This window comes from Malaya genurostris, chromosome 3 (genome assembly GCF_030247185.1).
Source record: "Malaya genurostris strain Urasoe2022 chromosome 3, Malgen_1.1, whole genome shotgun sequence".
In the NCBI taxonomy this organism is placed as follows: domain Eukaryota; kingdom Metazoa; phylum Arthropoda; class Insecta; order Diptera; family Culicidae; genus Malaya; species Malaya genurostris.
Genome location: NC_080572.1, coordinates 41,373,235 through 41,391,414, shown reverse-complemented (window position 1 = coordinate 41,391,414; position 18,180 = coordinate 41,373,235). Strand labels below are relative to the sequence as shown.

Below are 18,180 nucleotides of genomic sequence, written 5' to 3'. Positions count from 1 at the left end.
TTGACATTCCATACAACATGATTACATGATACATGTTTTTTTTATTTCTATTTAAGGCGGCAGAAGTGAAGAACATGACGGGTAAGACATGTTCTAGACTTCCGACGCGGGATATTTTATGAAATGTAAGAAGTATATCGAAAAGTAGTTAGCAACATTGCTTATTGAATAAAAAAGCGAAAAAAAAACACATTTGACATAAGTTTTCGATATATTGTAGAAAAATTACATTTTTATGCATTTCACTGATTATATTAAAGAAAATCCTAGTTTCTGTGAAACGCTTGCACTTTGGACTTGACATTCTTCATTAAATTCTGCATAGTTACTTTTGTGACTTTCCTGGTGGCAGCTGTCCAGTTTTTTTTTAACTCCTGCATGTTTTGGGACACTGTACCTTCCTTCCGAAAGTGCCGCTTGACAATTGCCCAATACCTTTCAATTTCCCGAAGATCCGGGCAGTTCGGTGGGTTGATTTCCTTTTCCACGAATTGTACATTATTTTTTGACAACCACTGTAGAACGGAGTTGGTGTAGTGGGCTGAAGCCAAATCCGGCCAGATTAGAGGAGGATCCTTATGCTTCCTGTACAGTGGCAGCATTCTCTTCTTCAAACATTCTTCTTCGTACACCTTGTCGTTAATTGTGCCCTTCGTGAAGAAAATCGACGACCGCAAACCACAGGTACAAATTGCTTGCCAGACCAACACCTTCTGCCCAAACTTTTCCATCGCCACCGTGGTGTCAGCGTCGTCCAGGTCCTGGTACACCGATTTCGTATAATATTGCGGTCCGGGCAGCGCTCCGTCTTTATTCTGTAGAATCCGGTTATACAGTTTTCGCGCTCTTGTTTTGGCCTGAACTTGCTGTACCTGGGACTTTTTCGGCACCTTCTGTTTCTTGTACGTTTTCAGGGAGTTCCGAACTTTGATCCGTTGAATCATCCCGATGCTGGTGTTGAACTGCTTGGCCAAATCCCGCGTCGACGCCGATGGGTTTTTCCTGATGTACTCAACCACTTTTAAGTCCCGGCCGGGCTGGCTGGGACCCGTTTTCCTACTGGATCGGGGCAAATCCTTCATGGAAAGGGTTTTACCGAACTTCTCGATAGTATTTTTGACGCTGGTGTGGTACACTTTCACCCGTTTTGCAATTTCGTTGTACGTGACACCACTTTCTGAGCACCAAGTGTGCAGAATTTTCTTTCGCGTTTCCGGATCAATTCGACTCATCATTGAAACGATAAACCGTACCGAAACCAATCTATTGCACAGCTGATATTTTTATGTAAACAAACATGTCACCGCAAAACACGCTGCAAAAAATTAGGCCATTTCAGAGTAATAACTGTTTGAATGTTGCTAACTACTTATCGATACACTCCTTATATAACGATCAAGCCAGAAGAAATTGAGAATGTTGGTTACGATTCGAATGTAGCTGGGAGCGTAGGCCCAATTTGAATAATTTTTTAGCCAAGAAATTAAAGTATCCAGAGAAACATAACCTGGAGATGTCTGAATGCATCAAAGGTTTATATTTGGATATATTTTTGCGCAAATTGTATTTGTAGACTGATTTTTCGAATGCAGTATTTGAGTAAAAAAATCCCATTCCCATTTAGGGGCTGGGGTCCACTAGGAGATTGATAGTACCTATTAGCTCTCTCCGGACTGTACCAGCCTAGATGCCGTGTGGAATCCGGCGGAAAAAAATGAGCCAAGAATAGATCCACTGGGTTCCTGCTTCCATGTCGTAAAAGGCGACAATTGCATGAGTTTCTTTTTCCTTTCAGTTATCAGATATTTTCAATGTTTTACTTCTGATTACTCTATTTTACTAAATCATCTCTTTATTCAACCTATCAATTTCCGTCTAGCTTCGGAGAAAAGTTTTATTAGGAATGATTTCTTCTTCCATGTTATTGATTGTCTTTCAGGATTACAAAATGAATGATAAAAATCAACCATTGCGCAAATCCGTTTATATTACAAAGTTAATAACAGAGATAACATATATCGGTATATTGAATACACAGTAAAAAACACTTGATATTAATATTTCAAACAGTAAATTAATATTTTTCTCGGTAACCGGCTGCCCAGATCAACTAATATAACCAATTAATAATTTTAATAAATAATTAAAATAATAAAGCGGAAATAATAAAGAATCAAGACGCGTGTAAAATCTGTTGACCTTTGTTTGGTGATTTAAAATGATTTTATAATAACTGTTTAGAATATTTCAATGCAATGAATCAACTTTTTTGTCTAAATCCTATTCGCTCGTTTATTTTGTATCACGTAGTTTCATTTATAAAAACGTGCTTAATCCACCTAGTAGTGAGATGATACCTTTTTTTATCAATCCGCATGTGTTTTTTTTTGCATGACTAAAAAAACGCGAAAGGTAGATGCATAAACGAGTGACTGCATACTCGACAGCCGGCTGTCCGGAGTTTTGTCAATTTCGGAGATTGACTGTTTCGTGCATTATATTGCCAGCACAAAGTAACACATAGAACCATAATACTTTAAAACATTCTTGGTAGCCGGCTACCCAGAGCAATAAACACATGATAACATTATTAAAACATTCACTAACAAAGTATCCTCTCCTGTGATGCATGTGGGAATGCAGAGGATTCCTCGGTTCCTAGTAGCAACATGCATCGAACTAACAATCCTTTCCCTCTCAAGTAGATCTGCATTCGGACGTGGCCGGCGTCGGTATTGATCAGCATGCATGGTTCAATACAGTTTGCACAGTGTGAAACAATGTGTTATTCCCAAACATGTTACTTCAAAAAATCATTTTGCAATCTCAATTGGTCCAGATCAATAACGGAGTAGCAACACACGGGCGGTCTCTAATGCTAATGCTAATGCTAAAAAAATCCCATTCTCATTTCACGGATAGTGGTACAATTTATATCAATTGTGAGATTTCTACTTTTTAATTTTTTTCCTTTTTATTCATATTTGGTGTTCATTTTGTTTTCCCGGTGCGCTCTTTTATTCGGGTTTGTATTTAAAGTAAACAAATTCTGAAGGCTACCAATACAAGAGTTAAATTTCACTTTCGAAAGAAATATTTCGATTCTGTTGAAATACAGTATTTTACATCAATATTAAAAAAGCAAGAAATTGAATTTTCAAAGGAATTTGTTGATGGGGGTCTGAAGCCTAAGTTAATTTTAGTAAAGGGGTTTATGACCCAAAATAGTTTGGGAACTCCTGGTGTAGACTAACGACAAAAAAGAGAAAATATTATAATTGGCTATTTAGCAGCTATTGTTAAAGGATGCCTACTTCAGCTGTTCTATATAAATGCAAAAGAATAGTTTATTTTACTGTTTTACGGTACTTTTTTTTTATTTGCTACCATTAAAGTGTAAAATTTTTAAGTGGACCATCTCGCGAATTATTTTAACTTTTAGTTAAAATAAGATAATCGAGCAGTTATTTTGTCATTGCGTCAAAAATAACCCTACTCGGAAGCATGGTTATTTTTAACAGTTTGATTGCTATTTTTTGACACTGAAAAAAATATTGCAGGAAAATTCTAAATTCAGATCTTTAGCAAAAAAATTTTTTTTGGTCGTTTCTTTTAATACTTTCAGTCACAGAAAATACATTAAAGTACATACAAGTTTTTCTCGAAGTTCTTCATACGTTCTTGCAATTATTGTATCACTTAGTATCATTTTTTTTACCCAAATAGCTTTCCATCCGTCAAACTTTGAAATTGTCCAAAATTTTCGGTAAATTTAATCACTCAACAAAAAATAACTGCTTGACTGGCAAATTTCAACTAAAAGTTAAAATAATTCACGAGACGATGAACGGTCAAAATTTTTGTAACTGTGTTTTGGTATTCTAGCTAATATTCATTGGCTATTGTCTCGGAATCGGGAAGGCCCATAATTTCCTCTTGAAAACTAACATAACGATATACATTGGTGAATCCACGTGTCGGAAGTGCTTTGAACGGTTAAAAAATGGTTGACTATAAGTAATTTGTCACATTGGTTTAACTGAAACTGTTTTTTTTCTGGTCAGCCTGTTTCATTTGTACCGGCCTGTGAACCCTGCGGCAACAGGATACTTTCAATCACCATTCCCCGTCCACGTAACCTGTCCATGTAAAGGAAATCACGTGCAATAACAAGTTGTGACATGAAGACGTCTCCTTACACCCATTGCAGAAGTATCTAATTTACCTAATCGAAGATGACTTTGCAGTGCAAACACAGCGAACCAAAAGCAATACAAAATCCAGCAATTAACGACTATTACCATCTTCATTACCATTAAATTGACACCGATCCGGCCGGTACGGCATCCGTGAACTAATTAGTCGCAGTAGACGACGGGCGTGAGCATCATCAGAACCGGTGAAATTAGCTCATCAAGTCGCCGTCGTTTGCTGTCTGCACTGCGCGTACGAGAGCAATAACAGGTGACAGAATTAGCCTGGCATACAGTCGTCATTATATCGTCCTGGCCACGCACGATTATAACGTACGTAATTGTTTCTAAATAAGTGATTTTCTATGCAAATAAGGGAAAGAGGGGGATGCCATAATTTGCTTCAGTCTACGTTAGTAGAAAAATAAATACAAATTTATTCATACGATTCTCATAAACATAGAAAATGAACCGGCTGTGATTCGCTTTTCAAGCCCATCTTGTAGCACCGGTGATCCACCCATTAAAGCACCGTACTTACCGGCAATCTGCAGCGTTGCGTTGCGGCTCTGCACTTTCCCGGCCGCATTCTGTGCCATGCACCAGTACACTCCGCCGTCCTGTTCCTTCTTGCTGTGCACCGTCCTCAGGAAGAACAGCGACCCGGACGGCAGCAGGACATGATTCGGGGTAAATTTAACCGGTTCGCCGTCCTTGTACCACTCAATCTTCGGTTCCGGTTTACCCTCCGCCTTGCAGTTGAGCGTGACGGGATCATTCTTCGGTACCAGGACATCGCTGGGATGTTCCGTTATCCGCGGCGTCCGGTATTGAGCTGTAAATGGTGAGAGAGACCAGAAAAAAATCGTGATTAGAAATAACGTTCGACAGTGTGTAAATATGCAAATTACTAAACGAACCGAGAGGATCGCTCTTGTCATCGAAATTTTCGGGCTAAGTCCGCTCATAGTGTGACTCAGGCGCTGCATAATAATATTACAGTGGAAGTGTATATGGAAATCCACTTTCCAATACGGCTGTGACGGTAGTTGATAATGCAATTAAGCCGCAGTCGCGGCACAGCTGATCCGCTTTTAGGCTACCGTCGGACCATCGCACGGTCACTGCCTTGGTTCAGTTTGCGGATATGACATTGTCATCGGGAAGATGAAATAATAACATGACGCTTTGTTTCGAACACGGATGCTGCAATTGATGTCAGGGTAGAATTTGTCATCGTATCGAAAGTTATTGCTTACCATGCCATAGCATCCTGATCCGGAAAATGACTAAAGAATAGCTTATAAAGGTCTATCCCAATTAATCAACTTCATTCCAGTATAAAGTAATGGTCAATGAGCTCTAAAATAGAACTCGATTTCGTATCTCATCTGACCAGCACAGCTTGTACGTGATAAAGGGTTCGGGGCAAGATTTATTTGTGTGCCCCAATTAATCGAATGACCTTTTTTGCTCGGTGGGTCCCGTCAAGGTCATCCTAAGACGGGGGCACGAGTCCCCATTGTCCCTATGTAAAAGCGGCTCTGCATCTGACACAGTCGAATAACGCCTGCGGTCGAGCCTGAGGTAACAGAGACAATAAACATTAGTGAACAATAGGGCGCTTTCGAAATGGGCAATGCGTTAAACAAAAGACACTGGAATTTATGTCACTGTTATCAAATTTCGTTCTTGTTGATTTCAAGAAGCTCAGTCATGCTCGCATTCCGATTTCTTATGGAAAATCGGTGTGTTGAATACAATTTCATTCTCTAAATATCTGATGGCTTGTACTTGAAAATATAAAGTCTTTGTTCTCTTTTTAGTGGATCCTTACATATTTTGGTGTTAATTTAAAATCATTGGTGAAATAAAATCGATCGAAAAATCAAAACACCGTTCTTCAGAATAAGGCTATAGAGCATTGCATAATTTAGTTGTCAAGATCATTTTTGGCATAGTTTTTTTTAGTATAATGGAGGACTTTTAAGATGGTGACTAGTTACAGTTCTGGTTTTGAAAGCCATGATTCTGATTTTTCCTGTAGAAGTTATATTATTTTCATAGTAAAGCATTGCAGTTTGTGGTGTTCTACCAGAGTTCAATGAAATTCGAAACTCAGAACACCGATCGCTTTAGATTGAAGTTTTCTACAACACTGCCCACTGGTGATGCGAATTAGGAATCCCAGATCTTATGTTATTTCGACTAATTGTGACAATGAACGAGTATCTCGCTTCTGTACACAGATAGAACCATACTGTCTTTAGCAAATTTTTAGTTCTTGTGTAGACTTAAAGGATCGTTCATTAAAGAATCAATTCGGAATTAACATGAAGTAATTAACTTACTAGCTTCAGATAAAATGGGTTAAACATACATAGTTTGCGAAAATCTGATTGTTTAAAAGAATTGGTGTCAAACAAGTTTTCAAATTTTTCAGATATTAATACAATATCGCTGTACTATATGGAGCTAGTGTCCTAAAATTCTTTTAACTCAAAAGCTGAAATCTTCAAAGCTTTTTTTTCTGGAAAATTTTTTGGGACGCCAAAGTCTACATTATGGGGAATATGTTAGTCAGGAACTCATTCAACAAGCGGTGCCAAAAAGCTCGAAAGTTTCTGATAGGAAAACAGATTACGATATATCTCTTTAACCTGATAATTTATGAAATAATGTTCGGGAGCTCAAAACTATATGATCAGTTTGGATGAATTTTTTTTTGTTTCAATTATAGAGGCTTTAACATCTTAGGTCATTCGCCGAAACCGGACCAGAAAATCTTTCTGACCCTATATGTGCGGGGTTGAGAATCGAACCCAGGCGGGCTGCGTGAAAGGCATCGACTATCCCATCACGCTATACCCGTCCCCCATTGGAAGCATTTGTTAATAATTCTTTTACTTGGCGGCGCTAAAGTGTAGTCAAATATTCTTAATTTCTGTGACTCAAAACTATTTAGTAAAATAGTTTTTTTCTTCGATAAAATATTTTTCATAGTATCTCTCAGCAAGCACAAGCAAGTGAACATATGGAGCTCTGAGATTGTATGACTAGGAATGAGAATTGTTTCGGAGAGTGATGTCTTCGACACAATTTGTGAACTGTTCAAGGATAGACAAATTGAAAATTTATTTTCTAGGTAGCACCAATAAGTTACTAAAGTATTATTATGAATTAGCTTTAAGTTCTGAAATCTGAAACAATGTAGTAATAATTCTAATTTCGTAAACAATGAATTTTTCTGTACTGTTGAATATATTGTTACGAGTTTGGCGAGTAGATGTTTCGATGCTTTCCCTTTGATATATCGATTACTCCTTCAAAATCGTCATCTATGGCAAGGAAATCCGGTATGCCGGAGATTTTTAGCAGAAAAAACACTGCTAGCTATTAATCAACATTTCAATTATATACAATTTAATATACACGGCTATGAACATTCAAATCAATACGTAGAAATATTTCCAATCAATTGATGAAATAATATCACTGATTGAAACTATATTGACTTGGCTGTAAGTGCATTTCTACTTGTATTTACCCATGAATTTCTAATTTGCACCACTATACAAAAAATAAAAATGTATTCTACCCAAATAAAAAATACGGTATAAAGAGCGAATTATTTATAAGTGAATTGATCTATTTTTTGGGACTTGCCAGTAGGTGCACGAAAAAATTATTACTTTGGCCATACCGATCTCCTATTTCTGGAAGCACATAAAATAACTGTCAAAATAAAAACCGAAAATAATAATCAAAACATTCAACATTTTTTTAACCTGAACGCGAAAACTGTTGGGAAAGCTGATGCTTAACGTACCCCACCAGAAGGAAATCGTTGACGTCAAATGTATTTCTCATATCAAGTTCCTGAAGAAGGGTCTTCTGTGACTGATCAAGTGTCCCAGCCGCTAGTCGTCCTCGAAAGAGAATGAGGCTTTTTGGCCGGATATGGTGAAGGCTCATTATGTCAAGAGATTGCTAAATGATATGGACTAGCTTCAGATAAACGTGGCACGGATTATTGCCGACCTATCCCCCAGATGTGTGGTTCTACATCAATAATCTCGTAACAAAAAAATGGATGTGGAAGATGCAAAAATGTTGACAAAATTCTTTCAATTGATCACGGTTATGGATCCGGCTATCGAAGATATAGGAGGATATCGAAGCATTTTTGTAAAACGCAACATAGGATTGAAGAAATAATTGGGGGACGGGTATAGCGTGATGGGTAAGTCGATACCTTTCACGCAGCCCGCCTGGGTTCGATTCCCAACCCCGCACATAGAGTCAGAAAGTTTTCTGGTCCGAAGAGGCGAATGACCTTAAGGTTAAAACCTCTATAATCGAAACAAAAAAAAGAAGAAGGAATAGTTGTTCCATTGAAACTTGCTTTTGCATTTTTGTACCCCTTATGTAATTAGTTCTAATTTAATGCATTCATAAAGTCGTTGCTTTTAATACTATTCTTGTTTCACAAAACTAACAAACGTAATTTTTTTTTCCAAAAGCAAAAATATATGTTTTTTCGACAACTGAAAAATTGATGAGCTGAAATCAATATAAGATTTCAATGTGATGTTGCTTTCGTTTTGATGTTTGACTTTGGCCGGATACATACACAGAAAACAATTTTCTCAAACCATTGCACGAGAATGCACAAGAAAATGGTAATCCTTCGACAGTTACAGTACTGAGGAAACGATAAATCCAACTAACTATTTCCTCATTCGCCTTATAAGAAAATAAGATCCACTCAATTCAACTATGTTATTTATTTAATATTTTATTTATTTCTTAACATTTCCTGATCAGGTGAATTCAAGGGCTACTGGGTGGGTACGGTTCCTTTTTTTTGTCAATGGTAGGGGAAAAATTTCACATCGCATGGTAGCTAGCGTTTTTACTCTTCCTTGGTGAAGTACTACAAACTCATTAAAAAAAACTTAAAACGGATTCCGCAGTATCAAATTGCTTGCCAAATCAGTTATCTTAGTGAACCTGTCACCGAAAGCGAACCACGCTCTCGTAAAACTTTTGCTAGGGAAACAGCCAAGAATCCATTTCTACATACATTTCGTCGTTGATCATTATGTACCATGAATACCACGTGAGAATCTTTTAAGGTTATTGTGATGACAGTTAGTGTGATGGCAGTTTTTGAGCCAATTTTGGGGATTTTTTTTATGCAAAACCGTTCAAAAAATATTTTTCTCTTTTTATATCTGTTTGGAACATACTACAAATTCTTTGGAAACTTTCATTGCACAGAGTATTTTCCGAGGTGCACAGATCAAGCTCCTAGCTCGACAGTTATATGGCGGTTTGAAAGCCACCTTGGGAGCGTTCATAAACCACGTAGACCAAAATCTGGTATTTTTTACCCCCCTCCCCCCTCGTAGACTTTCGTTGACTTTATAATAACCCCCCCCCCCCCTAAAAAAACTACGTAGACTTTTCTTTGTCACACAAAAATTTTTTTAATCATTTTTCAGTGAAATTTTAGTGTTCAGTCACTGATAGATTTTTATAGTTTACATTCTGTAATAAGATTAAATAAAATATGATCCAGCACCGTTGTCATACAGTCTTAGTTATTCAAGATATTCAAGAGGTGAAGATATACAATAAATCTCAAACAGCTTCACTGGATGAACGATAAGAAAGCAAATGTGATTAAAATCACATAATATGTAAACAATCGTTCGTGGGCATACGATTTTTATACGAGGAACGATAAGATAGTGTTAACACACAGTTTTAATGTTTTCGTAATATCTTTCGTAACCAATAAACCTACAGTTTCCCTTGAAAATGAAAGTCTTAAAGTCCGATGACTTTATGCAAAGAATAATGAGCTTTATCAATTTATGTTTATGTTAGTACTCTCTTTTATTTTTTCACTTCGATAGGGAACAGAAAAATGAAAAATAAAACAATAGAGGCGAGTATACTTCTACTTGGTCATAGAACTACGGAGTGTCTCATTTGATAATCACTTTCACAGTACAGATTACAGTCGACGATGTTTTTAGTCAGTCTGTTAAGGTCATTCGACGTGATAAATTGCAATTCTGCTTCTTTGGTTGAATACGCAATTTCAACAGTCTTTTTGATCAATCGAAGGAAACGCGTGGCCGGCTAATTGAACTAAGTAAATTGCTTGAAAAATTAAAAAAAAATTACGAGACTACGTAGACTTTAGGCAAACCCCCCCCCCCTCCCCTCTCGTAGACAAACGTAGACTTTTGTCTTACCCCCCCGTAGTCTACGTAGTTTATAAACGGTCCCCTTGAACCGAGAGTCAGATCCGGATGAAATTTCACAGTAATGCTGAATCAAGATTAAAGTTCCACAAACTAATAAGTTCTGCAAACTAGATGAAATTATCAGTCAGTTATATGGGATTTGTACTTGTGTTTGCCATCGTTTATGAAAAAGAGGGGAAGATGTTCGGTTGCCGGCACCCCACCGTATCTTCTGACAGAAAGCAGATAGCATCATTCCGACAAAGGTCATGTGTGTGTGTGTAACAGCAGCACGTTCTTTTAGTGCAAACAGGCGGTTTATACTTTTTGCTGCGCTTAGAACAAATTTTAATTGCGTGAAAACCAACACAAAAGTTTTTTATAAATTTTTTATAGTATCATAAATTGAAATGCATCCATCGAAAAGGTGAGTGGATTAAATATTTATGAGATGAAATCGATCTATTTCGTGATTCTATTAAAATTTTCGCAACCAAAGTCTTTTTTCGTCATTTTTAAAATGTCTGCCGATTTCGGTTACCGGCACCCCAAGGTGTTCGATGTTCAACAAATCGCGAAAAATTGTCAGTGATATACAGAGATGCCAAGTCTGCAAATTCGTCTGTAAATTATCAAATTTCTTAGTTAACATGTAAACTTTTTTTCGTCTAACGACTTTTTACAGACTTTTGAAACTTCGATTGTTTGCAGACATTCGTCAGAAATTACAGACTTTTGAAAATTGGCGCGATCTTTTCGTTTTAGCTAGCTTAAATTATTGTATTATCTGGCATTTCGGGTGACATGCAACACATGGACAACTAGACGGCTTCAATAAATATGTCATATAAGTAAAAACTTTGGTTCTCTGGTTCTGTTAGCCATGGCGACTTCAAACAAATCCTCCAAGTCAAGGAAAATGAGCTTTAAAGCACTGAATAATACCATTAAACGTTGCTTAGTGGATAAGAAGACAATTAATTCGACTGCAACAAAGTATTTAAAACCACGAAGCCGGTGGAAGATCGGCCTAATCAACACCAAAGGCGCCACCATCCAAATCATTGGCCAAGAGAGTCAAGGCGAAGTCACCACCAGACAATGAAAACTTTTGTCCAAAACGCCTCCGAAAAGAATAAATTTCATTTTTTCTTAGAATATTTGCAGTTTTTACTTATATTTTTCCATTTTTAACGAAATTTCTTAAGCTGCCGGTAACCGAACATCTTTTTTGAAATGGCCAAAATTTATCACTTTACTAAATTGATAATAAAGTTTCTTCAATCGATTGAATCAACTTAGTTTCTTGTTCAATTGTTAGCAAGAGACTTTAGATTTACATTGATGTATATATGTCCGCATAATGTACACTTAGTCAGAAGTTATAAGCTTAAAAGAAAAGAGTGCCGGTAACCGAACACTCTCCCCTACTCATGAAATTGAATTTTTTTCACTTATTGCACTCTAGTTTCGAATCCGGATAACATGTTCCAGAGAATTTTAATTAATTTCAAGACCTTTCGTTTGAATCTTAGTTTGTGAAAATCGGTAAAGGCATTTCCGAGAAAATTAAGTGTATTTTGTACTTCATTTTCACATATTACCCTATAACTCCGGAACCAGAAGTCGGATCCAAATGAATTTCAATGGCAGACTATGAAACCATAAGACCTTTAATTTGAATCTAAGTTTATGAAAATCCGTTCAGTTAACGAGTTTTACACAATTTTTTTGCCAAAATTTTCTAGAACCTTAACAGACGAGGAAAGATACGAGATTGAACATTTGATTTGGCAAGCCATGTGTTTCTGTGTACGAGAAAGAATGTCTGCGAAAGCGGTATTTATCAGAAACCACAACTCTCCAGCTTTGTTTTGGTGAGATTTATTCCCTTGTCACTATGCAAGATTCGTCCTGGAATGGTACAAGGCACAAAAGGTCAAATGCGTGACAAAAACACCCAATCCACCAAACTGTCCATAATATTGCACAATAGAGATGTTCTGGGATCTAGTTATGCGGAAACTCTTCGAAACTAAGAAGACAGCAAATGGTCCCGATGATTTCAAGAGAAGATGGAGAATTGTCACCGCGAGTGTATTTGAGAATACCATCCGGTACCTAATGGCGGGTATAGAAAGATCGAGAAATATACAGATAGAAGGATTACCATATTAATAAACTGTTTTCAATATATAAGTGCGAAAATAATAAAGCAGTTCGGATTGATCGAACTTCAAGACAATGATCAGCCATTCAATTTTTTTTAAGAAAACAATGTTATTGGTTAGTGCGATTGCAAACCACTTTAAGATCACCAAATGACCTGTCAAGGTATTTTGACCAACAAAATACTCTCGAAGTTTCGTTTTATAAAAGTTGCTTCCCTATAAATAACACCAACAACAAAACAAATCATGACGTGTCCTTCACACTAGTTTAATAAGTCTTCTCTAGTTTACCGCAGCGATCATGGTATGGGGTGCTTGAATCACCGGTCCGTTTAATAACATCACACAATAATTGATCGCACTTCAAAGTTGACAACCAACAACAGATGCTCAATTAATCGTGCTGTTCAATGCCCCTCGTCCCGCTATGTTTCCACCCGGTCACACCTTACAAGTGTCAGATATTCTGAATATGGTGATCGTACAAGAAATTCGGACACTTGCCGAAGCGATTAAGTCGTTCATTAATTACGATCTGCTCCGCCAGGATCATCCATGCCCCTGCTCTGAACGTAATGGCGATGGTTTACCACAGCGCCATGCAACGGCTGAGTGCCTTTTAGTAGACATATCAGTCTCATGGCGAGGCGTCTTGTGATTCGAGATACGTGCGCAAACAGGACCCGCCGCTGGGAGGCTGGCAGTCAAGTATCACAACACGTTAGGTGGAATGTGAACCATGCGGTTGTAAGTGACGACGGCGAAACTCTGTTTGTGACGATCAGCTGAATCTTTCTAGTGGGGATTTGCGAAAATTAGTTAGAAAAATGTTGTGTTTTCCTCTCTGACGAATAACGTTTGCGCTAGTGAAACCGTCGCACTTTTTCAAAACCATTTGCCAGTCACTTGATTCGCACACAAAATAAGTAGAACGCAGATCATGAATCGCAATGACTGCTACCTACATGCGACGGGTGAACGGTGCTGTTAATAGAAGTAACCAGCAAACAATCGCAAAAACAAGGACCCCCACAGCGCAGAAAACTGGCTACCGACCACGCGGTCGCCGATCACCCTCGGGAAATGCAGACATGTCTTAACCGTCCGAATGTGGTCGTAGCCGTCTGAAACAAAATCTGATATGCCTAATTTGCTTGGCGACTGTTTTTTTTTTGTTTTGCGGTCCAACCATGAGCGAAATGCATCCATAAATTGATTGGGGGAAAAATCAATCGTTTCAAAATTGCGGGTAATTTTCTATCAGCATCCAATATCTACCCACACGGCTTGATGTTGCCCGACACAGTCGTATAGTGCTGAACTAAAAGCCACACCGTGGACTACCGGAGCGGACCAGACTCCACATAAGTCAGTAGCTGCCTTTACGTCTCTATTTATGGACTCCTGCCGGGTTTTGGGTGCGACCCAGTAAGCTGAACTCGTGGAACCCCGTTCAGCGGATTCGTGAATAGAAGAAGGCTTCAAATAATTTGACTGTTTTCATGGGTAATGTTTTACATTTTGGAAGTTCGAAGCTCTTGAACAAAGGTTAATAATTTTAAGTCCACTACTGAGGTTACCACATCGCATCCCTCGCCCGACAGTAATTAAATTTGCAGAAAAAAGATCCTGCAATTAAAGAAAGTTGCTTATTCCAACTTTCCTTGAAATGTCGGCCCGGGTTGGCGGTTCAATGCATAAAGCGCTGGCCCTGCAAAAGGATCTAATTACCGAAAGGCCTATCATGCGTAGGATGTGCGCATGGTTTTACCTGAGCAGGGTTAACTCTGTTCTAAGCAACAATTTGTCAACCGATGGGTCCGAATCTGCCAGTTAGTGAAGACTTGTACAAAACATCAAACCAAATTCATCAAACCTTATCCTGGCAACAAGCGAAGGATAAAAAATGAAATATACTAAATATCGCATGTAGCAGGTGGATATCCTAACATTCACGAGTATATTTAAAACAAATCTACATCGCTCATGAGAGCAGTAAAAGTACGACACTTTGTGAAATCAAATTGTCTTCTAAGATGTGTGTAATCGTATCCAGGATAGTGGACACGGTGGAACAGTTCCAGTTCTTGAAGTTTTGCATATTGGGATCCTGTCCCTAATGAAAACATGTTCTTTTTTATCTTTTTTTTTCATAAATGTGTTTATTTCTTAAGACAATTTACATAAGTTTTACATAGAATTCCTATCCTAAATCTAATAGTCACAACGATTTGAGTTTAATAAAACAAATTCCTCTTATTTTTTAAATATCCTAAAATTTGAACCAAACGATTAACTGTAAATTATAAATTAAGCTGAAATTTTTATACATTTTGTTGTTGATTTCAAAACCTATTGCGAGTTTGTTTTTATCAGCACATCATTTTTATCATCAATTTAGCTATTGGATGAACTAATGGACGCAGTAGGAGTCAGATCTAAGTCTCAAAAGGGTCCATTATTAAATTGAAACTTCAATTGTCTTTATGAAATGATAAAGAAGTTTCATGTAAGAAAGGCCACGACAAGCAAGAATGTCTCAAAAAGTAAACCTCTTTTTTCATCTTATCATATAGTGTTTTTTATCTGTCCTTCGTTGGTGTTTTATTGGAAGTTAAGCTGCGTTAATGATTTATTCATAGCGTCATAACGAATTGAGTCCTATGAATCTTCAGGACTCGTAGATCGCAACGCTTTCCATGGAAGCTAAGTAGTATCTTAACCATTAGAAACGATGCTGTCTTTTATGTTGAATGGATGACGATACCACAATCTTCGGCACTTCTTCCTAATCCGAAAATGATACTCCGATTGCGGTTGAAAATTTATTTCAGTCAGCAATTATCGTGATTTACCTAAAATCAATATGTTTCTCAGTAATCCAACATTTATAAAAAAAAAAAGGTTGTGTCTCAAACAACAAACAAAGTTCCTCCATACCGTACCTTCCCTTCCCCACTAGGGTTCAAGTCAAAATGCTATCTCACCGACACAGCTGCAGCAGCCATCACCCAGCAATTGAACCGCATCCAGGATTTACCGTCATGATTGCTAACGTTCCTCACTAATATCATTACCACTTTGCCGCAATCGGATCAAAAACTATTCGAAACAAGTCCGGGAAGCAGCGCCCACCTTTCCAAGCACTCAGTTCGGAAGAGAGAAATAAACAACTGGTTTCCAATATTCCGTTCGTCGTTCCAACCAACCAGGACATACTTCTCTCTCTCTCCCTCCACGGAGATTCGAAATGGGAAGCGACAATTTTCTCTGCAGTGTTCCTGATAAGGCGGCAGGCTGGTTGCTTAAAACCACTCGACCGGAACTAAACGCTGATGGTTCTACATCGCATCGTCATCACCGAACTCTGGTTCGGTGTCATCATTGGAATTAGTCAGCTCATCAGTTCAGCTGAAGGATTCTGTTCGTTCCACTAACGCTTATTGAGTAAACAGATTAGTTAATTAAATAAATGTTTTCAAAAGTTTAATCTGGTAGACCTCAAAACCACACTTCCTAGCCGCGTTGTATTGCCGCTCATTTTCCTTTAACTGTAATGGCGGGATCAGAGACGAAGTAAATCTACGACACTTGAGTTTTAGTTTATCGATTTCAGGTCACCAAGCCACATGAGCATGACAGAATGAGACGCTTGCATCAGACGTTTCCGTCGTCATCGTCGTAGTCGCAACCATCGTCGTTGGGTGAGAGGAATCCCAATCTCGTGTTGAGGCAATAGAAAATGTTTTGACTTGATAGTTGAATGCCGTTCGCCTCGTTCCTGGCTCCCGGCGATACACCGTCCCATGCTGTGGGCACTGACAGCTGCTAGAAAGCATGGGTACGATAGCAAACGAGCAAACCAATATAAGATCCAACCCGATGCACTTGTCACCATGTCTGATTGAATTAAGTCATCAAATCGATTTCTGCTTCTGCTATCGTTGTAAAGACTAATGATCCTGTGGTTGATTAATCGCAGCAATTGGTTGTCGGGGAAGGTGGTTGAGTGGAGAAAAATTAGTTGCCTTTCAAATAGAAATATCAAAAACATAAAGCGTAAAATAGCAAATAGCAAATAGCAAATAGCAAATAGCAAATAGCAAATAGCAAATAGCAAATAGCAAATAGCAAATAGCAAATAGCAAATAGCAAATAGCAAATAGCAAATAGCAAATAGCAAATAGCAAATAGCAAATAGCAAATAGCAAATAGCAAATAGCAAATAGCAAATAGCAAATAGCAAATAGCAAATAGCAAATAGCAAATAGCAAATAGCAAATAGCAAATAGCAAATAGCAAATAGCAAATAGCAAATAGCAAATAGCAAATAGCAAATAGCAAATAGCAAATAGCAAATAGCAAATAGCAAATAGCAAATAGCAAATAGCAAATAGCAAATAGCAAATAGCAAATAGCAAATAGCAAATAGCAAATAGCAAATAGCAAATAGCAAATAGCAAATAGCAAATAGCAAATAGCAAATAGCAAATAGCAAATAGCAAATAGCAAATAGCAAATAGCAAATAGCAAATAGCAAATAGCAAATAGAAACTGGAAATTAGAATCTAGAAAAACGAAAATCGAAGAACGAAAAACGAGTGACGATCACAGAAAAACCGAAAAACGAAAACCGTAAAACGAAAATAAAAAAAAAGAAATATTAAAAACGAGATTCCTGAATATGAAATCTTGACACCAAAATTCACAATCACTGCTGACGAAATATTTCCCTCTTGTTATGTATAAATAATAAAAAATAATAATAAAAAACGCTATACATCGCTCCTCAGTAATTGTTCTAAAATATTTCAAAACTGTCTCTTTATTAGCTCAAAATGTTATAAATGTAATCAATCACTCTTCAACAGTTTTTTAAGTGGACCTTTTCAAAATTCTAAAGCTGTTACCACTTGTTATAACAAAAAAAAACGATACCTAATTTATCTAGTAGTGCGGTAATGTTCTTCTCTCATCGTTCTAATCTATATAGGTATATATAAAATGAATGTAACTTTGTATGTTTGTAACGCCATAACTTCAGAACTACTGAACAGATTGCCACCAAACTTGGCATAGGTACTTTTTTTATTTCAGAGATGGTTTAAGGAGTATTTTTATAGGGGAGGGAGCGTAGCAAGTGCCATAAACAAGGCGGGGTCATGGAAAAATTCATATAACTTGACAAGAATCGATACGTTTTAATGACCATAGAAACATTTTGTATACCTTAGATATGACTATACGGGGAAGGATGTAGCAAGTGCCTTTAAAAAGGGGGGGTGTAATGTTTAAAACGGCATAACTCCGAAGGTACTGACCGGATTGCCACCAAACTTGGCACAGATACTTCTTGCTCTTCTGAAAAGGTCGAAAGGGTGTTTTTAGATGGGAGGGAGCGTAGTAAGTGTTCTTAACATAGAGGTTATGAAAAACTTTGTCTAATTTGACGAGAATCGATACTTTTTTAAGACCGTGGAAATATTTTCCATATATTAGATATGATTATATGGGGGATGAATGTAGCAAGTGTATTGAAAACGGGGGTGTAATGTT

The 18,180-nt window shown here is 37.5% G+C and overlaps 1 protein-coding gene across 3 annotated transcripts in view; it reads right to left on the bottom strand.

Annotated features, from left to right (window-relative positions):
- LOC131438794 (roundabout homolog 2-like) overlaps positions 1–18,180 on the bottom strand; it is a 513,725-nt gene that overhangs the window by 173,124 nt on the left and 322,421 nt on the right. For all 3 annotated transcript variants that reach the window (XM_058609072.1, XM_058609073.1, XM_058609074.1), the window contains exon 3: positions 4,735–5,028. In XM_058609072.1, the coding sequence (XP_058465055.1) occupies positions 4,735–5,028 (294 nt within the window). The remainder of the gene's footprint in view (positions 1–4,734; positions 5,029–18,180) is intronic.